Source organism: Argiope bruennichi, chromosome 2 (assembly GCF_947563725.1).
Source record: "Argiope bruennichi chromosome 2, qqArgBrue1.1, whole genome shotgun sequence".
Lineage (NCBI taxonomy): Eukaryota > Metazoa > Arthropoda > Arachnida > Araneae > Araneidae > Argiope > Argiope bruennichi.
In genome coordinates, this window is record NC_079152.1 from 95483091 (window position 1) to 95508247 (window position 25157).

The 25157-nt window shown below is 24.8% G+C and overlaps 1 protein-coding gene across 2 annotated transcripts in view; it reads left to right on the forward strand.

Moving 5' to 3' along the window:
- Positions 1-24803, forward strand: part of LOC129960853 (protein AATF-like) — a 41181-nt gene extending 16378 nt beyond the window's left edge. For both annotated transcript variants that reach the window (XM_056074560.1, XM_056074551.1), the window contains exons 10-14: positions 912-1022; positions 1830-1963; positions 2771-2851; positions 4220-4291; positions 24695-24803. In XM_056074560.1, the coding sequence (XP_055930535.1) occupies positions 912-1022; positions 1830-1963; positions 2771-2851; positions 4220-4291; positions 24695-24740 (444 nt within the window). In that variant the 3' untranslated portion in view covers positions 24741-24803. The remainder of the gene's footprint in view (positions 1-911; positions 1023-1829; positions 1964-2770; positions 2852-4219; positions 4292-24694) is intronic.
- Positions 24804-25157: the final 354 nt, after the last annotated feature.

The window sequence follows — 25157 nt, forward strand, 5'->3', positions numbered from 1 at the left end:
GAATACTAGTAATAGTTAAGTTTAACTTTTTTATTAGTCTTTAAATTTTGAGCAATATAATTGAAGAATTCTGAAAACAAAATTCTATATCAAATCAGTAGTTTCTGTACTATATCATCGTATGTCCAGTAGAGTGAAATATTATTAATCATCTGGCTATAACTGATGATTAATAATATTTCAAAAGATGAAAGAATGATTACAATTTGTATTAACGTCAGTGAATAAAATTCAAATTAAATATTGTCTCCCACTTGTCCCATTATATTGAGAAAAAAAATTGCTACTAATTTGAAAAACTATTTTTTTCATAGATTTGTATGAAATTGTGGTGAGATGTATTATATTTATTTCTAATGAAAAATTATAATGGAAATGATGACTATCTATTATATCTTCCTCTAAAATCATTTAATATCTTCAAAATCAAAAAAAATCTTTAATTATATGTTTTTTTAATTATTTCTGCTGTTGAACACATAATATTTTGATATATAATTATGACATATTTTTGTCTTTGTTTAATTGATGAAATCTTGACAGAAACATAATTATTAAATTGTAATTATATTCCCTATAGAGTTTTCCTTATCTCACCTAAGAAACCAGGGTTTAATACTGTGATAGTTATTGTAATAGCAAAAGGCAGGTTGGTGTCCTGAGAATCATGACTGAAGCATTTATATTTATTGCCATTACCTTTTCCATCCCATCCCATCCCATCCTATCATTGGAATGGAGGAACATGACCTAGAAATACTGTTATCTCATCAAAGAATTGATAGCCTGCTTATTTATATTACACTTCTCATCCCTATATTTGTGTCAACCTTCTCCATACCCAGCAGGACTTCATATTTTTCTGTTACATATGATATTCATACTTTTGTGATAAGAAATATTAATTTCAGAATCTACAAGATAAAGCAAGATTAGTTAGAAGAACTCAACTCAAAAGATCTCTTTACAGAGTTCTTGGGAAGCCAGAACCAGAGCTAAACAATTCTGAGAGTTTAGAAGAAGTAAGTCAGTTTTTCAAAATATACATCTATTGTTATTTTGCTGAAGAAATCTTGATTTCAAAATTTTTGATGGGGCATTATGTCTAACAAAATCTGCTTTCTTTAAAAATGATAAGGGCAGTTTTAGGAGAATTATAATAATAAGTAAAATTAAAGATTACTACTACACTCATTTAATGCATGTTTCTATCTTACATAAATTGATAACTTATAAGTTAACCTTTAACATATTGATTCTTTTGCCCAGCACCAGTTCAGTTTATTGCAATTAGCAAAGAGTTATTTGACTGTTTGTATAACATTTGATGTTAAATAGTTGCATTCTTCTAATCTTTTACATATAAAGTAGATTGATTTTGTCAGAAAAAAGAGTAGGATTGAAAGGCTTGTTTTGATGATTATATATTTCTGTGATAATGTCTTGATCTCTAAATTCTCTAAAGAAAATCGTTCATAGATTTAGTCAATAGTGATCTTGATTTTTACAAATCTGTATCCATATTTGTTATTTTTATATAGATTGATAATTTCTCATTTAATATTTTATTTACATTGTGCTTCACATTTATTTGCTAAGTATTCTGCCCAAGCAATATTAAAAAATTATACATATTTCTGTGCATTTCTCAATTGCTATGTGATTGTTTATCTTTAGCTTGATGATCTGTTTTAGAAATTGTTATTTTATGTTGATAAAACTTCTATATCAATCCAAAGTTTTTAAAGTTAAAATAAAATATTTCTTATTTTTTGCTTTAAAATATCTGTCCATAATTATAAAGCTGTTTTTTAATTTCTTTTATTTAGACATCTGTATCTAAGCAAGATTTGCTACTGAAAGATTATGATCCTGAAATTTTTGATGATGATGATTTTTATCGTCAAATATTGAAAGATGTTATTGAAAGTAAATCATTTGGTGTTAATGCTGCTGCTATAAGGTTTGTAATAAAAATTATTTATTAGTCAGAATTAATAATTAATCATATTTCGTTGAGGAAAGTGAACAATTTAAAAGTAAGCATATATCTAACAGCTTGTAGTAGTATCATCATTTATTGTATATTGCTATTGTTTTTGATTTAGATTTGTAAAAAAAAAAAAAAAAAAAAAAAAAAATCAACCATAAATAATAGATAATTTTATCTATTATTTATGGTTGAAAGAAATTTAGAAAATATATAAATTAACATTGTGTCTGAAAGGATTTTTTTAATGTTTTAAAAAATTAAGCAAGTTTACGGAATTACCATATGCATTAATTTAATTTTAAATAACAATTTTTCTTCTTATATGCCATAAAAGAATTACTTTTAATAGCTGCAATGGATATAAATTATATCCAACTATATTTTATTCATATTTTAGCACATTTGTATGTTAAATTTTTTAAGATTGAACTTTTATTTCTTTACTTTGGTTCTGTTGTTGATTTTTTAAGAGACCTCATAAGAGCCAGATTTAAGCTCAGTTTTCACAACAAAAATTTGTTGATTTGAAATCTGTTTATCAGTATTTTTGAAGTTCTCTAATTTAATCTTGTTAATGGTTCTAAACAATTAAAAAAAAATCTTAATGTAGATTAAAGTTGAATTTTTTCATACTGTTAGTGTACAAATTATGTTTTATTTAAAAGCTGCTTTTAAAGGGGTTTTAAATGTTTGCATATGAAGTGTATTACCCCTTGTGTTATTCAAATCTTTTTCATTCATATTATTTTTAAATACTTGTAATGTTTTTGTTTTTAGAAAACAAATGGATATTCAGAAAATGCGAAATAAAATGAAGCGAAAAGTTGACACAAAAGCTAGTAAAGGAAGGAAACTTAGGTAAGTATCCATGATGAAAAATATTTTTTTCAGTAGAATCACACATTTATTGAAATGTAGTATTATATTTTCATATTCAGTGCTTTATATAATTTTGTTACTGATTACAGTAATGCAAAATTTAAAATCAAAACCTGACTCTTTAAAAAAAATGCTCAAAAACTTTTGCTTGTATAATATTTCTGAAACATATTATAAATTGTTACTTAAATGCTAGCTATTATTTCTTTCGGATTTTGCTTATATTGCATTTAATAATTTTATATATTTATTTTCAGTTTTTTTTTTATTATTTGTTCCTTTACAAAGAAATACTATTCTTTTCTTGCATGCTTTAAATAACAGTTGGATTTAAATTTGAGTTTCCTGAAAAATGTTCAATTGTGAACTCTCTTTATCTATAAGGTGAGGGGGAGGAGTGCATGATCTTACTAGGATTTTTTCCCCCATGAACACACATGCATATGAAGAAGGAAGTTAAAATCCGATAATTATCAAAGATAAATTTAACAAAATTTATTTATTGTTAAAATTTTTATGTGTTTTAAATTGAGATTATTAGTTTTCTGAAATGAATTTTATTTCTAATGATAAATTTAACAAGAATGCTTTCTGTTAATATTCATGTGATTTTGATATTCATATATATGTTGCCATTTTGATCAAATTTTCTAGGCTAAGACTCACTAAGTTTGATTAAATTATTATTAAAAAAGATGACCGCTTTTATTAATTTTAAATTGATTATTTAAAAAAATAGAGTATTTTTAAATATGCTAAAAATTAAATTGGAGAAAAAGTAAAGTAAATATGTAACATAAATATTTCATTTTAGAAGATATGATTTTCAAAACATTTGGAAATATTGCCAAATGTTAAACTGTATGAACAGAATGTTATTTACTTGGTATGATTCATATTATAAACAATACATTTTCTTACTTATATTGAGAATAATTTTATTGTAATTAATATTTTTAAAAATGTATTAACATTCTTACAATTTTTCACTTTTTCCAAAAAAAAAAAAAAGGGCAATGAATTAAGGTAATCAGCCTGTTAAAATATTAATAAAAAATTTAAGCAAAAATTAGGACAATCAGATCTTGTATTGAAGTCTTGAATATTAAAGAATAATTAAATTTACTGTTCTATCACTATTTAGGAATTACTGGATGAAAAAGTACATTCACCAGATTAAAAAAATGATTATTTTTCCCCCCCTTTTTAAAGGTCTTTTATTGAAATTTTTTCTTCTTCATGTTTATAAGTTTAGAACTGCTTACTAGTATATTTTTTATATTTTCAGTTTTAATTAAACTACAAAAAGTATAAAATTTATATAATTTTTTTTTGTTTCTTTTCCAGATATGATGTGTATCCAAAGTTAGTTAACTTTCTTGCTCAAGTTCAAAATAATGAAATGCCCGATGAAGCACGGTAAGACAAATTAAAAATATAAAATTATTATGTTCAGTGCAATATTTATGAAAAGTTTAATATTGGTATATGTATTATGTATAAATTGGTATATTTTTGCAAAAAACATTTGTTGATATTGATTATTTTTAAAAATCACATGCTTAGTATATCTTAAAATAGGCAAAAATAAGTTTTGGGTATGGAATTGCTATTTAAAAGGTATTATATTTAAGATGTTTCTACTTTATTGAGGTGTTTTTGGGGTAATAATTATTACAAAGTAATCAGCAGTTTGCTCCAACTGCTGTAATGAATAGAGAAATGGTATTTGGTTGTATTTCCCCACCAATGATAGGTCATGCTTCCCATTTTTCATTTTAAATACCTGAAACAAAATATAAACAAATATTTAGAAAAGAAAATTACTAATAATGTAAAATAATATAAATATCTCATAAAAAAGTTATTTAAACCTGTATGAAGAAATCTTTGGGAAAAATTAGCTATTTATTTATGTTATCATTCATATTTCTAATTAAAAAAACAGTAAAGGAAAAATGCAGAGCTGTAAAGAGTAATAAAATATACCTTGTAAAACATATGCTTGTTTGAAATATGTTGATTGAACAAATTGTGTATACAATAAAGTGCCCCATTTTGTTCCGTAACATTATACTCCATCTGACAAGACTTGTGATATTTTTTAAAATGATTACATGATGTAAATTTAGGTCTTTCAATTTAATTCAATTGAATTAGAGTTAATTTTACTATGGAAGAGTTATTCATTATAAAAGAAACATTATTCAGAATTAAATTACAAAATCTTATTTTTAACATGTAAAAATAGAGATTTATTAATAAAAATATAAGTAATGATGTGAATTCTTATAAAACATGTGGATTTCTGATAAAAACAATGAGAGCCAATGTTAGATTTATTAGAGCCAATGATTAGAGCCAATGTTAGAATCTCTTTGAAATGGATTTCACAGAACACTATACCTCATGTAACATTCTGTCCCACCTGCCCCTAATATACTTTTTTCTGTTCATGTTTCTATTTTCTTTTTCTTTTATCTTTAAATTATTAAAATATCTTTTCACTTTGAGAATACTAAATTTGATTTTTGTAATTTAAGTTGGCAAAATTAATGAAAAATGGAAAGATTTTTAAAAATAAATATTAAGATTAATTTGATAAGAAAATATGCATTTTTAAATGAATTTTTAAAAAAATTAAGAAACGAGAAGTTGTTAAATATTGCAGCTTGATATAGATGACAAAATGTTTTTATGAGACACTGTCAGTGTCATTAATATTGTGTTATATTCAATGTTTCACACATTTTGATCCTTCACTTCTAATGTGATGATTAGAAGTGAAGATTTAGATTTTTGTCCCCCCCCGTATGTTTTTTACACAGCAAATGAAAAATTTAGGAAATTTAGTAATTTTCTTCTTTTTTCCAGAAAAGGGGGGAAAAGTTTTATGTTTATGAATAGTATTAAATAATCTTTCCGAACATTTATTTTGAACCAAAGACCTATTTTTCAAAGCTAATCATCTACTTCTTTTTACTTTGTTAAAAATGATTGGTTTTTACCATTTGATCTAATTAAAAATAGTTCTACTTTGTTTTCTTACAACCTTTTACTGTATACTATAAACATTGACAAGTCATGACAAATAATAAGCTTTTATTTAAAAGTTATAAAAGAAATCTTTAATTCATACCATTAATTAATTAATTTTGGCACAGAATAATCAAGAATGTTTTTTTATACCACTAAACTACTAAATCAAATCAAACTCAACATTTATTTTTCAGTGATAAGTAGTATATAAATGCCTGTTCTGGCACACCTTAAGAGCCATCAATAATTTTAAAATAACCTCAAAATTTAGAGCAAAAATAGTGTAAAAAGGCCATAATTAGCACACCTTAAAATCCATCAATAATTTTAAAATAACATCAAAATTTAGAGCAAAAATAGTGTAAAAAGGGCATAATTAGCACACCTTAAAAATCCATCAATAATTTTAAAATAACCTCAAAATTTAGAGCAAAAATAGTATATAAATGCCTGTTCTGGCACACCTTAAGAGCCATCAATAATTTTAAAATAACCTCAAAATTTAGAGCAAAAATAGTGTAAAAAGGCCATAATTAGCACACCTTAAAATCCATCAATAATTTTAAAATAACCTCAAAATTTAGAGCAAAAATAGTGTAAAAAGGTCATAATTAGCACACCAAATAACATCAATAATTTAAAGTATCAAGTCAAAATTTAGAGCAAAAATAGTATATAAATGCCTGTTCTGGCACACCTTAAGAGCCATCAATAATTTTAAAATAACATCAAAATTTAGAGCAAAAATAGTGTAAAAAGGTCATAATTAGCACACCTTAAAAATCCATCAATAATTTTAAAATAACCTCAAAATTTAGAGCAAAAATAGTATATAAATGCCTGTTCTGGCACACCTTAAGAGCCATCAATAATTTTAAAATAACCTCAAAATTTAGAGCAAAAATAGTGTAAAAAGGCCATAATTAGCACACCTTAAAAATCCATCAATAATTTTAAAATAACATCAAAATTTAGAGCAAAAATAGTATATATATATGCGTGTTCTGGCGCACCTTAAGAGCCATCAATAATTTTAAAATAACATCAAAATTTAGAGCAAAAATAGTGTAAAAAGGGCATAATTAGCACACCTTAAAAATCCATCAATAATTTTAAAATAACCTCAAAATTTAGAGCAAAAATAGTATATAAATGCCTGTTCTGGCACACCTTAAGAGCCATCAATAATTTTAAAATAACCTCAAAATTTAGAGCAAAAATAGTGTAAAAAGGCCATAATTAGCACACCTTAAAATCCATCAATAATTTTAAAATAACCTCAAAATTTAGAGCAAAAATAGTGTAAAAAGGTCATAATTAGCACACCAAATAACATCAATAATTTAAAGTATCAAGTCAAAATTTAGAGCAAAAATAGTATATAAATGCCTGTTCTGGCACACCTTAAGAGCCATCAATAATTTTAAAATAACCTCAAAATTTAGAGCAAAAATAGTGTAAAAAGGCCATAATTAGCACACCTTAAAATCCATCAATAATTTTAAAATAACCTCAAAATTTAGAGCAAAAATAGTGTAAAAAGGTCATAATTAGCACACCAAATAACATCAATAATTTAAAGTATCAAGTCAAAATTTAGAGCAAAAATAGTATATAAATGCCTGTTCTGGCACACCTTAAGAGCCATCAATAATTTTAAAATAACCTCAAAATTTAGAGCAAAAATAGTGTAAAAAGGCCATAATTAGCACACCTTAAAATCCATCAATAATTTTAAAATAACCTCAAAATTTAGAGCAAAAATAGTGTAAAAAGGTCATAATAAAATAACATCAATAATTTAAAGTATCAAGTCAAAATTTAGAGCAAAAATAGTATATAAATGCCTGTTCTGGCACACCTTAAGAGCCATCAATAATTTTAAAATAACATCAAAATTTAGAGCAAAAATAGTGTAAAAAGGCCATAATTAGCACACCTTAAAATCCATCAATAATTTTAAAATAACCTCAAAATTTAGAGCAAAAATAGTGTAAAAAGGTCATAATTAGCACACCAAATAACATCAATAATTTAAAGTATCAAGTCAAAATTTAGAGCAAAAATAGTATATAAATGCCTGTTCTGGCACACCTTAAGAGCCATCAATAATTTTAAAATAACCTCAAAATTTAGAGCAAAAATAGTGTAAAAAGGCCATAATTAGCACACCTTAAAATCCATCAATAATTTTAAAATAACCTCAAAATTTAGAGCAAAAATAGTGTAAAAAGGTCATAATTAGCACACCAAATAACATCAATAATTTAAAGTATCAAGTCAAAATTTAGAGCAAAAATAGTATATAAATGCCTGTTCTGGCACACCTTAAGAGCCATCAATAATTTTAAAATAACCTCAAAATTTAGAGCAAAAATAGTGTAAAAAGGCCATAATTAGCACACCTTAAAATCCATCAATAATTTTAAAATAACCTCAAAATTTAGAGCAAAAATAGTGTAAAAAGGTCATAATTAGCACACCAAAATAACATCAATAATTTAAAGTATCAAGTCAAAATTTAGAGCAAAAATAGTGCAAAAAGGTCATAATAAAATAACATCAATAATTTAAAATATCAAGCCAAAACTTGGAAAAAGTTAACAAATTAACCGAAAGGCTATCGTCTTAAAATCAATATAAATTCATGCGTTGTTCACATTATTATACACATTAAAAGAAATAAAAATATAAGAATAAAAATATAAGAATAAAAATATAAAAAGAAAAAGGTTTCACTATTCAATTTTCTTGATATAGCAATCATCATATTTACCATCAACCTTACCTCTATAACCAAAAATATATGAGCCTTCATTAATTATATCAATTGCTTCATCAGATATATTAGATTTATGTTTAGGGAGAAAATATTCTTTTTCTTGCCCTTCAACTTGTAATTTTGCAATAACTATATATCCATATTTAGCAGATTGAATTTTTTTCAAAGATAATAGAGTGTATTCACCATTCTTTAAATCTTTTAATCTATATGTTACAAGTGGCTTAAGTCTATTGAAAGCTTCCATTTATTTAGAAAAAAATTTTACAAGTTGAATGACTTCAATTGAGTTGATTAATTGTGTGTTTGAATCGATATTTTCCAATGCATTAGATATTTTATTTGTATATGAATTAATTATTTCTTTGATATATTTCGTAATTAATTCATGCAAGTCAGATCTTAAATATTTTGAATTTAGTTTCATAAGTTCTTGTGTAAGTTGTTCTAGATCCTCCATTTATTTCCTTTAAGAATCTATCGTCTTATAATGACCCAATGCTAAAGTGTGAATTCCATCTTCTAAAATATATCTTTTATCATCTTTTGCTGATAAAGCTATTTTATTTATTTGAATTGAATACAGCTCATGTTTCATACTTCGAATTAAATTCTGTGTTCTATATTGATGAATTTTATCAAATAAACATTTTTTATAATCATCAAATGATATTCTATTTTTAACTACAGATTTTTTAACTCCTTTCGATTTTTTAATTTCACATTTTTCTAGTCTGATTGCATACATTTTACTTCTTAAACCTACAAATTCTTCCATAATAACACCACTATTTTCATCTTTCATTTTACCCAATATTTTTTTATTACATCTCGGCATATTATATAGATTATTTTCTTGATAATCAGAAGTATCAAAATAATCAATCATAGATTTCATATCTTCATAAAAATCATCTGTTTTAATATCATATATGAAACTATCTGTATCCATATATAATAATTTAATATTATTCTTATATCTTGGCTTCATTACATTATAATGGAAATCATACATTAAATATTTAGACAAATCTAATATACTCATTCCAACATAGATTGGTTTATTAAAAAGTATTTTTGTCTTTTTCATATGAACAGCAACCAAATTTTCATCAAAAATAGTTCGACTTTTAAAATGAGGTTTGGCAATTAATTTTTTAACTTGATCATAATTACAACATAATCTTATATCTATTCGTTTTCTTATGTTTTCCATGGTTTTTCCAAATACTGAGTTATTCATCAATTTATAAAAATCTTTCTCAAAATCATTAGTTGCTCGTTTTCTCATTTCAGTGTTTAAATCTATATATTTTTTCAACCAATTCGATTGTTTGAATTTCAATATTCTATGTACTTTTATAATTTTTAAACCCATTTTCAAATACTGTTTTAAACTTCTATAATGAACTACATATTTCTCTTTATCGTATAAAGTTGTTAATAACTTACCTTGTTTATATTTTTTTTCAGGACATAATGGTAAATCTGTATGATAATCATGTAATTCTTTTGGATATTCTAAATCAACTTCCAATATATATCCTTTTTCTGAATCATCAGGACATTTAAGAATATTTTGTATTGCATTTGTATTTATCCATTTAAATCCTCCATAAGGTAAATATTGACTCATTGCCCATCCATATAAGTTATTAGCATCTAAATACATTAAAAAATTGGATTCTTTGCTTTCATCATAATTTTTCATATATTTATTATTTGCTTTCCCATATCTATTACAACATTGCGAAACTCCACCTCTTAATCCTTTTTCTAACATAAGAATCATATCATAATCATCTAATAAATCTAATTTAATTTTTGTCATTTTTAACATTGCATCCCAAGATAAACCAGGAGCAGTAAAATACCAATCTGGATCTAATTTATAAGTTTTTAAACAAACATCTCTAAAATTTTCAAATACATCTGTTAAAATTAATACATCTGTTTTAACATATAAATCTGTATATTCACCCAAATTTTTTATATTAAATGCTTTCCAAACACGTTGAGCATGTTGATATTCTTCATCAGTTATATGACATTCATTCAATTTATTATAAAATTTATCTTTTGGAGGTAATTTTGTTTCTTCATATTTATCTTTAGAATCCATATAATCATACGGATATACACCTTTTCTTGTTATGAGATCTAATTTGTCATCAGGAAAATGTAATGATGTCTCTCTAAATTTCGATTTTAAATAATTAATATATTTCATTTCTCTTATTTTTGACGGATATTTACTCAACTCATTTTCAGGCATCTTTCTCAAGTTTTTTGATAATTGATCTAAACTGGATGACATAAATTTAAATGAATCAATAAATCTCAATTTCATTCCTCCTATTTTTTTGCTGAAAGATATATATTTTTCTTCAGTATTAGGTATAGCATCTATTTTTGATTTATCAAATCCGAGCTCTTTTATAAATAAATGAGAATCATAACCTGTTAAATTATGGATTTTTACTGGAATAAATTTTGGAATTTTATAATTTAAATTACAAATATTATGAGCTGGACCTCTATATTTTCCGGTTAAATGACAGTGATCAATTACTTTTTTTTCCCCATCAACAGGAGAATCCTTTAAGATTTCATTTTCACATATATGACAAATATTAGTTCTTTTGTAATGATTTTTATCGAAATCTATCATTGATTTAAGACTTTCATATTTTTCAGTTTTCTCTTTTATAAAAATTTCAATTTCGAGAGTATCCTCTTTTAACATAGATATAAACTTTTTTATTGCATCAGGTCCTCTATAATGAATAGGAGGTTTAAAATATTCATTTTCATATTTGATATAATAACAAAAATTATCAGATTCATGTTTCTGATATTTCATAGTATATGATTTAGTTTGATCTGGTTCACTTGTATCCATTTTATGTAAAAGACACTCAAAATCTGCGTATATAGTAAATGGATTTCTCATTTTATGATTATATTTTTTAAATCGAATAACTTTACCTTTTTCTGGCATATTAATTGTGACAGCTTCTTTCTTTTTACAGTATTCTTCATGCATTTTTAATTTTTCCTCAGAATAAAAATGATTTAAACATCTATCACATAAAAATATTCGATGATCAACAGTAATTTGGGATCCGACCAATTTATTTATATCTTTAATCCAACAATAATGATCATTTTGTTCATCCTTCATATAAAACAAGTTTACATGATTTTGTAATTTATTGTTAGTTATTCTAAGTGGATAAATCGAACTGTCATAACTATAAACATTTACAGATATATTATTCAGTTTTTCAAAATTTTTAATATTATCTAATGAAACAGGGAAATCAATTCCTTTAAAATTCAATTCATCTTTAAATTGTTCATATTTTGACACTCTTTGAGGATTCTTTTTTACAGGATGAATCGCTGATAATATAGACCACATAAAACATTTATTATCTGTATTTTTAACATTTATTATAGCTTTTTTAGATTTAATTTCATCAGGTAAATCAATATAACTTGATCCACTCAAAGGTTGATATTTATTTATTCTCAATTCCAAAAATCTAATTTCTTCAAGACTCCAACCAGAGCCTTTTGCTATAAATTCATCAGATTCATTAATTAATTTGTCAATAGCATTATCATAAAAAGTATGTAAATCATTAGAATTTAATATAATTTGATTCTCAGTTTTGAATGAAAATTCCTGAATTTCATCATCTAACCTATACAAACAAAACAATTTTAAATTGACTTTTATTCCATTAAATTCATTCAAAATTTGTCTTATTTTATCAATTACAATTTTTCTTTTCTCTTGTAAAAACTCTAAGGGGATTATAATATTATTATAATTATTAATTCTATAAGATCTTAATCTAGATTCAAAAGCAGTGTCATATTCTATAATTTCTCCATCTTTTATTTTTGATAATGCTTTTAGATGTTTTCGACTTGATATGTGATTACTTAAATGTGCTATGTTATAATATTCACCACAAATCATACATTTTCTCTTCTTTTTTGATTTTTTATTCATTAAGTCTTTTTTTATATGCTCCTCTATATCTTCGATTTTGTAATATTTGCCACATATATAACATTTTCTATCTTCTTCCACTGTAAATAACTTATCAAGATTAAACTGGCCTTCAATTTCACCTTTATCAAAATCATATAAATTTTTTACGAAAGAATCAAATATTTTTTTAGCTGAAAAGCTATCTCTTTTAATCTTATCACGCTTTTCTGGTTTTTTGTCTCTTTTACATTTATTCAAATAATCAGTAACATCCAAGTTTAATAAATCTACCAAAACCGGTTTATATTCACCTGTTTCTTTAATGTATTTCCTTAATAATCTGATCAATTCATCTTTCTTACAACCTCTAGGTTGTTTAATTTTTAACTGTTTTACAGCTTTTCTAAGTTCACCGATAGTCTTTGACTTAAACTGCACCTCCATTTATTAGGAAACATTTTTTAAAGGACTTTGCGCTAGACGACTAATATGATATCTTGATCTTTCATGTCTTTTTTTATGACCCATAGAGTATTGTTTACCACATTCACAATCATATTTTGTATAATTATATACAGATTTACATGTTTTACATATATTATCTCGATTAAATTTACCATAATTACGATGTTTATAGAAATCATCTAATGGTTTTACAATTCGACAGTATGTACAAGTTCTTAGCACTTCCATTTATTACGACACATTTTTATTAAGGCTTTTCATAAAATCATTCCAGATCTTTAAAGTGTGTGGTATATTGCATAATTCGCAAATTTTTTTAAAGAAAAAACCGTAATTCATCCGCTTCGTTAGTAAAATTTAAATTAAAATAATTCAGAAGAAATATCTTCTTCCAAGTCTTTTAAAAAATTAGTATTCATTTATTAGGTTTTCACTGTTTTAGTGTACGTGGAATTTTTTGAACCTATCAGATATTAAAAAGAAATAATATAAAATTTTAAAAGATGAAGCCACTAAACAGTGTTACATTCATTGCACTCTTATCAAAGACGAATATTTTTCAAAAGCTTTTGACGAACCTTGTAAAAGTCCTTCAAAGTCTTGAAGGACGCCTTTTTTCATTCATATTTACGTAACTTCCTGGTTTCTTATCATCGCTTCGAGAAGTGTCTTATTGCAATTTCTGAAACTGAAGTTCCATACATCGAATCTGGCGGGCTATTTTGCGATTTTTTCTAATAATTTAAATCTTTTCGATTATTTCCTTTCTTTTAATTTTATAGTCTTATAGTCATTGTCTTTTTTATTATATTTAACCAATTCAGATTCATAATACGTTCCTTTAATTTCTTCATCATTTAAATCTTTAATTTTATATGTTATTGGGTCAGTTTTTAATATTTTTGAGATTAGAAATATTTCTTCAGTAAATGTAGGATCATAACCTCGTGTAAAAGTTTCTTTATATTTAGATATTCTAACTTTATCACCTACTTGAAATTTCGGTTTTCTAATCACTTTTTGTTGGTATAAATTCTTATAAACTAATGATTCGTTTTCTTCTTTACTTGCTTCTATAGGTGTCATTTTTATAGATCTGTGGTAAGAATTGTTATAATTTTTTAGTAATTTCGGTAATACATTTATATACGTTTTAGTATTGTTAGCTGCTAAATATTTTCTTATTTTAGTATTAATAGTGCGATTAAACCGTTCAACTATAGAGCATTTAATTTCAACATTTTCTGTTGTAAACCAATGAATATTATTATCTTTGAATAACTTTTGAGTATGTTTATTAATAAATTCAGTTCCTTTATCTGTTTGAAGATTTTCAGGAATTCTGCCTTTAAAAACCTTTTTAAATGCTTCAGTAACTTCTTCTCCTGTTTTTCTTTTAATTGGTATAGCCCAAGCATATTTGCTAAAAATATCAATGACAGTTAATAAATAATTAGTTCCATCATTGTATTTACTAAATTTTTTTATGAATAATAAATCTGCTTGCCATTGATCATCAATATGAGAAACATATACTCTTCTTCTTTTAAATTTTCTTATAACAGGTTTATATCTAGTATAAACATCTTGAGAATGTAAAAAATCTGCAATTTCTTTTTGTTTTATCCCTGTTTTTCTTTTTATCTCGTTAATTCCACAATAACCAGTTTCTGGATTATAATATGTTTTTTCAAGGACTTTTAAGGCTTTTAAGGCTTTTTCTCCTTTTAAGGCTTTTTCTCCTTTCCTAGATTGCCCCCTAGACTGAAGGGCTAGCGCCCTAAAAAACGACACTTTTTAGATCCACATTGTATACAAATTCCTTTTAATATTGGTCTATTATTTTTAGTAACAGTTTCTTTCATATCTTTAGTTTCTGTTTCCTTTTTACATTTTACACAATATATCATGAAAACGCCTCCCATTCCAAACCTTTTTTTAGTTTTAATAATAGGTTTTACAATTGCTCTTTCAATTCTTTCTCTAATAGTTGGCTTTTCAATATCATCCAATTCTTTCAACATATTTGAATCACATACTTCATTTCTTACTTTTGTATCTTTATTTTTTAAATAACAAACATCATGATTATAAGCAGCTTTATCAACTCTATTAATCGGTTTACTCAAATCTTTATATGATAAATCTGGATTTAATCTATGTTTTCCCCATAATAATTGAGTTCCAGGACCAGTAAAATTATGACCTGGTAAATGCAATTCGAATGGTAAATTATTTATAGCTGAATTTATAAATCCTTTTCCATATTTAACTGATTCCGGATTACTTATTAGTTGTTCACATTTTTGACAATATCCTTTAAATTTTTTACAGCTGCAAGGTGTCTTTTTCTTATCACAAACCATTTATTAAGGATAAAAAATCATACGTTATTAACATATTTATATCCATTCAATTGAGTCTTTTTTACATATTTTTCGACAGGAAAATAGTTTAAACTATTAATAAAATCTTGTTCTCTTTGATATATTTCTTCTTCAGAAATTGCTTTAGCTTTCCATAAATTTAACAATTGTTTATAAAATCTATAACATTGCTTATATTCTTCTTTTCTTTCTAAAATATTTAACGATTTTTCAATAATTTCAACAATTCCAGCACTTAAACTTAATGCTGCTAAAGGAATAAAAACAAATGCTGATAAGCCTGTTCCACTTAAAATAAACTTACTGACAGATAAAGAAATGCTTATCTTGTGAAAGTAATTATAGCTCTTTCTGTAAATAAAGATCCGTTTTTCTAAATATTCGTCCATTTAATATAGTCAAAATTTTGTCTGTATCTCATTTTTGGATTCACTAAATCTAGCATAAAGAAATCATATGGTTTTTGAATGCACTTATTATATAATTGTTTAAATTCTTCTGTGTTTAATTTACCATCTATTTCTCTAATAATTTGTTTCATTTCTCTTGGTTGAAGATTGAAAAAAATGAAATAATTACAGTTTTTTCTAATATTGATTGGTGTAGAATAATAAGATTGTGATAAATAAATAATTGATGCATTTTTTTTCCTTCCTCTTATGAATAAATCTTCTATACATTTTTGATTTTTTTCTGTAACGCAATCATCAAATATAACCAAGTTTTTAATAGCAGGATCTAAATCATCCACTGTAATAAATTCATTCAAATCAGATGAAAATAAGACTTCTTTCTTTTTGAATTTGTTGTACAATTTTAATAACCTTTCCCTTTTTTTATGATTTTTAATATTGCTAATAATATCTTCTTTTTGAAGATCTTGAAACAATGTATAATTTTCTTGCAATTTAGAATATTTAGGTTCAAATAAATCTTTAGCACATACGTATAAAGCATCAAAATCTAAATAATCATAGATTAAATTCAATAATAAATTCGTTTTTCCTGAACCAGATGCTCCTGTAATTAATAAACGAAATGGATGTTTTGGTATATATGGATTTTGGTTTTCATCTGTAAATTCTTCTTCTTCACTATAATTTTTGATTTTTATCATTTATTATAGTTGAAAAATATTCTTTTGCTCGTTGCAAATATTCTTTTGCTCGTTGCAAATATTCTTTTGCTCGTTGCAAATCTTAAGTTTTTCAACAATAATAAATGAATGAAAAAGACTTGAATGAAAAAGACTTGAAAGATTTAAAACGTATCATAAAATTAGAAGAAGAAAAAAGAAGAATAAATGAAGAAGCTTTAAACCGACAGGTTATCACCTTAAAGGTATCTAAACCTTTAAATAGAACGAATAAAAAGATTACCCCTTTAAAGAAAAGTTCAGAAATAAGAGATTTATTACATATAAATAAATTAGATGAAGAAAAAAGAAGAATAAATGAAGAAAAATTAGAAGAAGAAATTGGAATACAAAAATCTTTAAAGAAAAAATATAAGCCTATTTTAGAAGAATTTCAGAAACAAGAAATAAATACGAAAGAGCAAATACGAGCTATACAAAATGTTGTAAATGATTTTTCAATCATTCCACAGCATGAATCATCCAAAATTCCTTTAGAAATTGAGCCTGATTATTCGTCAGATATTACAAATATGTTTGAGAGAGCTGACGATATATTTAAGATGCATTTTAATAAAGATTTAGATACATCTTTTATTAAAAATGAAGGTTTTGAATTACCGTCAGAATTAGTAAATAAAAGTGCAGATGAACTGAATACAATAATAAAAAAAGCAAAAGATAGACGAGATGAATATAAACGAGCAAAAGGAAATGCGTCTAAACATAGGAAAACAGATCAAATACAAGATGCAGATAAAAAGATGAATAATATGAAAAAATACATAAAAGCACTGAGTCTTATAAACTTAGGTAAAGATTATATTGGAGAAGGTTTAGAAGATAAAAAGATGCTTTTAGATAAATTAACAGATAAAATTTGTCAATTTAAAAGTGATATTCCTGCAAAAATATATAATCAAGTTGTTATATTAATAGATAGATTACATAAAGAAGGATTTATGACTAATGATCAAGTAATACGATATTATCATAAATTTCTCTTATAATAAATGAGTTATATTAAAAAGAAAGTCTTTTTAAGTGATGGGCAGAAAGATAAATTAAAATCGGCTTATAGAAAAAATGAGGAAATTACCTTACAAATCGATAAATCTAAATCACCGAATTATGAATTGTATTTAACAAAAACAAATATTAATCGAATTAATGAAGGTAAAAGAATTACAATCAGTAAAGCTCAATTGAATAAAAATGGGGGATTTTTACAATTTCTTATTCCTCTTTTAACTGGTGCAGCAACAGGATTAGGAGCCTGGGGCACTAAAAAAGTATTAGATAAAGTAACAGGCTCTGGTAATCCTAGACTGAAGGGCCGGCACCCTAAAAAAAAAAATCGAAAACCAAAGAATGGAAAGGGAGTATATCTACCAAGGGAATATCCGATGCAATGATTAATGAAAATATGATAAAAGAGAAAGGATTTCGAGGAGTTTTTACAATAGATACATTACCCAAAATAATGAGAAAATTTGAAAATGGGATAATTAATTTTGATATTTCAACTGGATCTGGAACTCATTGGGTCTGTTATTATAATGATCCTAAATATAAATTTGTTGAATATTTTGATTCTTTTGGTGAATATGAATATGAAGGGATCAAATTCAAAGAAGGTGATATTCCTAAAAATATTGTAAATTATCTTAAAACATCTAAGAAAGAAATCAGATATAATTCTAGTTTTTTACAACAACCTACTTCTGTAAAATGTGGTTTATTTTGCATGAAATACATAACTGAAAGAAATAAAGGAAAATCACCTGTTGAAGTTTTATATTCATTTACTCAAGAACCAAGTGCTTATAATGAGAAATTAGTCGACTTTCGACTATAATAAATGAGTCGTTTAAAATTGACATCAGATAATTATGAAAAATCTGAAGACTTTACAGTTGAATATTCGCCTCCTTTGAAGATTAAAAAGTTAGCTTTAGAGTCGTTTTCTATTAAAAAGACTTGGCATAACATAAGTGAAAAATTTAATAATAATAAGTTTAAATTGATTGAAGGAAACAATGAAAGGATCATTAAAATTCCAAATGGTAGTTATACTGTTAAAAGTTTAAATCGTTATATGATTGAACTATTCGGAATAGATTCACCCATTAAATTTGGTATTATTGAAGAAAGAGAATTAATTTCTGTTAATTTGAAGAAAAATTTTAAAATGGATTTAACAGAAGGAAATCTTCATCAATTATTAGGTTTTAAATCTAAAATATTAGATCAGGAAAATCAATTTGGTGAATATATTGCAGATATTACACATGGAATCGATAATATTTATATTCATTGTGACATCGTAAAAGGTTCATTAATTAATAATTGTGATTCAGATGTTATTCATTCATTCGTTAGTAAAATTCCTCATGGTGGTAATATAACTAAAGATTTTAATAATTGGATATTTTCAGCTGTGGAAAAGAAGAATATATATAGAATAAGAATGAGAATTACTAATCAAAATAATGAACTAATAGATTTGAATAAAGGAAGAGTTGAATATAATTTTGTAGCTGTATATGATGAAGAAGAGGGAAATTATTTAAAGAAAATTTACAATTTGATGCATGAAAGGTTATCACCCTTAAAGATGAAGGATTTTCATCCTTAAAGACGAAGGATTTTCATCCTTAACCTGAAAGGTTATCACCTTTAAAGATGATAGTCTTTTCATCCTATAATAAATGAATAAACATAGATTATATCGTAGAAGTAAAAGAGATAGCTTTTCATCTAAAAGAGAAAAAATTCAAGGAAAAGGATTTTTTAAAGATTTGTTTCTAGCAGCTATTAAAGGAGTGAAACCAGTATTAGAAGATAAAACAAAGAAAATTTTTCATGATAAAGTAGAAGAAATTTTATCGAAGAATAAAATTGGAGGAGGCTTTAAAAAGTATTCCAAGTGACCTTTACACTTTTTATCCTTAATAAATGGAAAAGATTTATGATTTGACAGATACTCATTATTTTCAAAATAATGATCTCGAACAATTTGAATATCAGGAAAAAGAATGTGAAAATCCAAGTAATGCTTATGATGAAAATGCAACGTATAAGTTTAGTATTAGAGGTGAAAATGATAATATATTTTATTCAGGAGCCTATATTCATCTGGAAATGAAAATTACTGATAAAAATGATTTAAATATTGGAAATAGAAAAGCAACTTTTGAGAATGGAGGAGGTTTTTTTAAGGGTAAAAAACTGCAAATTGGCTCAACTACACTCGAATCGATTAATGAAAATTGCTCAATTCTAGATCAAGTTTTAAGACATATTCATTTTACAAGTGATTATTCAAAATCTGAAGCTCAAAATATGTTTTTTTACTCAGATACAGCAGATACGAAGGATATAAATATATTAAAATATGATGGAACTTTAACAGATACAACTAAAATAACTGAATTTTTTAATAAGTTAAAAATAAATGAGAATTATAACAAAGGCTTTGATAAAAGGTATTATTTCACAAAAAATAGTAAAACCGTTAATATATGGATTCCTTTGAAATATATATTCGATTTCTTTAATGAATACAGAAAAGTATTGACTGGATTTCATGTTAGAATGGAATTTACGAGAAATACTAGTAAGGATATGATTATTACAGATGATGCAAACCCTGATTTTAAAGTAAAAGTTGAGAAAATATCATTATTTTTACCTTATGTAAAGTTTAGAAATGCCGCAAATTTGAAATTTACAGAATTGAAAGTTTTAAATTCATATATAGATATATATTGGGATCATTATAGAATAGAAAAATCTGGTATAAACTTAAATGTAAAATATGGATCATATAAACTTTCAACTGAATGGGATGAAGTCTCAGCATTTTATGCAATTCCCCAATATTATGATAGAAATGGAGATTATACTAAAAATAATCTAATATTTGATAATTTAGGGATAGTTGAATATTGGGTTACTGTAAATGGACAAGATTATCCTGAATATCATTATAAAGTAAATTTTTCGGATAAAAATTATAATAATGCATATACAGCTCTTTTAAAAGAAGGATATAATGCTAATAATACAGAAACAGGTTGCATGATTGGATATAAAGATTTTGGAGAATTATATCCATTTCTCTGTATAGATTTATCTGCTCATAAGAATCTTACTTCTGTATCTTCCAGAGAATTAATATTTCATTGGAAATTAGAAAATAATACCCAAAAAGAATATATATTTTATTTTATTTTGAAGGAAAGGAATAAATGTTACTTAAATATGTATGAGAATAAATTTACGTTTAGTATAAAAGATCATTCAGAGTGATAGTCGCTTTTCATCCTATAATAAATGGCTGCTTATTATCCACTTTTTGATGATGAAATGACAGAAGGACGTATAGGACCTCCAGGAATTGGATTTAAATTAACAGATAATGGTGATTATGATATGGAAAAGAAGAAATTAAAACGTGTTGATGAACCTGTTGAAATTAGTGATGCAGCGACTAAATCTTATGTTGATTTGAATCAAATATCACTAAAAGAAGATATTGTAGAATTGCAAAAAAGAAGTTTAATTCATTCAGAACATGGTGATTTTGATGCTAAAGGTAAAATTATCGGAAATGTGAAAGATCCTATAAAAAACTTGAATGCTGTCAATAAGCAATATTTCGAAAAAAATGCTTTAACTTTAAGTCAAAAGAATACTGTTCCACCTGAAGAATTTTATGATTTGAAAGGTATTTCTTTAAAAAATCTTTCTAATCCTCAAGATAAAAACGATGCAGTTACTAAACAATACGTTGATAAAAAAACAAAAATAAATGATAAAAAAACTGACAATATGTTAACTAGAGACCATGATGGATTATATGTTCCTAACTTAAATAAAATTGAAACATTCTTAGCAACTCAAGAATATAAATATCATACTTATCCCGAAAGATTTACAATTGTTTTTGATAAATTCACTTCATCATTATTAACTCCTGATCTGAGATTTACGAAAGATATGCTGGTAAAAATTACCTTTTGTTTAAAGAGATTTAATTTTAATCCTTACATATCAATCAGTATTGAAAATGATGAATCAACTGATATCATATATGGTGACAAAATTGGTAAATTAAATCCTATTATTTTTATAACATACGGTAAAATTGACTCTCAATTGATAATACGTCTATTATTTAATAATAATCAAGATACGTCTAATACGTTATTGAAATCTTATCTTTATATTGAGAAATTAGCTGAAATTGATTTATAATTTTTTTCTAAATAAATGAGTTCATCTAACTATTTTAAAGACGATAGTCTTTCCGACTATAAAAAACCAATAAAACAAAAATTAAGTGAAGATTTTATAAGAGAATTTCAAGATAAATTTAATTGGAAACTTATATCAGAATATCAAAAATTAAGTGAAGATTTTATAAGAGAATTTCAAGATAAAGTTAATTGGAAACTTATATCAGAATATCAAAAATTAAGTGAAGATTTTATAAGAGAATTTAAATATAAAGTTAATTGGAAACTTATATCAGAATATCAAAAATTAAGTGAAGATTTTATAAGAATATTTCAAGATAAAGTTAATTGGAAACTTATATCAGAAAATCAAAAATTAAGTGAAGATTTTATTCGAGAATTTCAACATAAAGTAGATTGGGAAGGTATATCATATCACCAAAAATTAAGTGAAGATTTCATAAGAATATTTCAACATAAAGTAGATTGGGAAGGTATATCATATCACCAAAAATTAAGTGAAGATTTCATAAGAATATTTGAAGATAAAGTAGATTGGGAAGGTATATCAGAACATCAAAAATTAAGTGAAGATTTCATAAGAATATTTCAAGATAAAGTAGATTGGTATTATATATCCCGAAAACTAGAATTAAGTGAAGATTTCATCCTATAATAAATGAGTGAAAAAGTCAATTGGGATGAAGTTTCAAAAGAACGTGGTATGCCTGAAAGTTTGATTAGAAAATTAAAAGATGAAGTGAAATGGGATTTAATTTCTAGATATCAAACATTATCAGAAAATTTCATTTTAGAGTTCAAAGATAAAGTTGATTGGAAAAATATATCAGCTTATCAAAAATTATCAGAAAAATTTATAAGTGAAAATGAACATTTAGTTGAATGGGATATCATATCGAAATTTCAAAAATTAACAGAAAAATTTATTTTAATGCATGATCATAAAGTACACTGGCCTGCAATTTCACAATATCAAACTTTAAGTGATAAATTTATTTTTGAAAATGTTGGAAAACTAGATATGGATTTAGTTTCTCAGTATCAAGATGAAATGAGTATGAATATAATCGAAAAACTAGAAACAACTGTTAATTGGAATAAAATTTATTCATATCAGAAAAATTTAACCTCTGAATTTATAATGAAACATGTTGAAAAAATAACAGATTGTAGAGTTATGAGAAATCTGAAACTTTCAGATGAAGAATTTAATAAACTTTATAGAAGGATGAAATTATGGTATATAGCAAGAACGTGTTTGAATAAATAATAATTCTTTTTTTAATCTTTATAAATGGGTGGTAAGCAAACAAAGATATTAACAGGTAGTTGTACTAGTGATCGAATAAACGTTAGTTTTACAGAAACTTTTAGAATTCATCCTGTAATAACTGTAACACCTATTTGTAAATATGGTGAACCTTTTATTGTTAAAATAACAGAAGTAGATCGATATGGTTTTAGATTTCAATGTATAAAATTAAACGGCGAACCTTTAACAGAACATAAAGATTTTTTTCAATGGGGTGCGTGCAGTATTTATGAATAATTTTTTCTTTTTTTATATTTTTATTCTTATATTTTTATTCTTATATTTTTATTTCTTTTAATGTGTATAATAATGTGAACAACGCATGAATTTATATTGATTTTAAGACGATAGCCTTTCGGTTTTGGCTTGATATTTTAAATTATTGATGTTATTTTATTATGACCTTTTTGCACTATTTTTGCTCTAAATTTTGACTTGATACTTTAAATTATTGATGTTATTTGTTAATGTTATTTTTGCTCTAAATTTTGAGGTTATTTGATGGATTTTTAAGGTGTGCTAATTATGCCCTTTTTACACTATTTTTGCTCTAAATTTTGACTTGATACTTTAAATTATTGATGTTATTTTATTATGACCTTTTTACACTATTTTTGCTCTAAATTTTGAGGTTATTTTAAAATTATTGATGGATTTTAAGGTGTGCTAATTATGCCCTTTTTACACTATTTTTGCTCTAAATTTTGATGTTATTTTAAAATTATTGATGGCTCTTAAGGTGTGCCAGAACAGGCATTTATATACTATTTTTGCTCTAAATTTTGACTTGATACTTTAAATTATTGATGTTATTTGGTGTGCTAATTATGACCTTTTTACACTATTTTTGCTCTAAATTTTGAGGTTATTTTAAAATTATTGATGGATTTTAAGGTGTGCTAATTATGGCCTTTTTACACTATTTTTGCTCTAAATTTTGAGGTTATTTTAAAATTATTGATGGCTCTTAAGGTGTGCCAGAACAGGCATTTATATACTACTGTGATATAAACACTGACTGTTACGTTAATCTTTTTGACTCCCCCCCCCTTTTTCTTTCTTTTTTTAACTTAGTAATTTATGAATCTGAGATCTGACATTGTGAATGTATTAAATCAAAATCAGTAAGAATGCTATGCAAAACAGATGCTTTTTTTCGAATGTAATTTTAATAAATCATTGCATGTTGGAGTACTATATATAGATATCTTCATTATTTTTTATCAGAATTTATAGAAAATATGTTTAAAATTGTAATATAGTGTCAATATTTTTTTAATTTGTTATAATAACACAATTGATTACTTTTTTTTATTACTAAACCGATTACTAATAATGATGATTTTGTTTACTAATAATCAATTTTTACTAAATGGATTACTTTTTTATACATATAATCTCAAAAAAAATCTTTTTTTTTTTTTCTTTCCAGGGAAAGCTTTTTAAAGTGTATATTTGCTGGCATGAATTCATCATAATCTTAGGTTTTTATAGTTTTATATATGAATAAATGTATATATTAAAATAAATTTTTTCCTAAATTTTGTCCAAATTTTTTCTGTTTTGTGTATAAATTGTTCATAGCATGAATACTAAAGTCCTATTCTAATTATACTTTAATAAATTATATAATTAGAATAGGAGCTTATTAAAAGAAGCATAAAATCAGAGTACCATGATATTGCTTTGTCTATTTAAAACAGCTGTATATATCACTTTACATTTTTACTATTATTTTTGAATGTATAATTTGTTTTTATGATGCATTTAAGTTTCTTTTGATGATTTTAACAATATGTTACATTTCATATAGAAGATAATTTTATGCACGAAAAACTATCTTGTAATCAAAAATTCGAAATCTTCTTGGTCATCATCAAATATTTTTATATTGA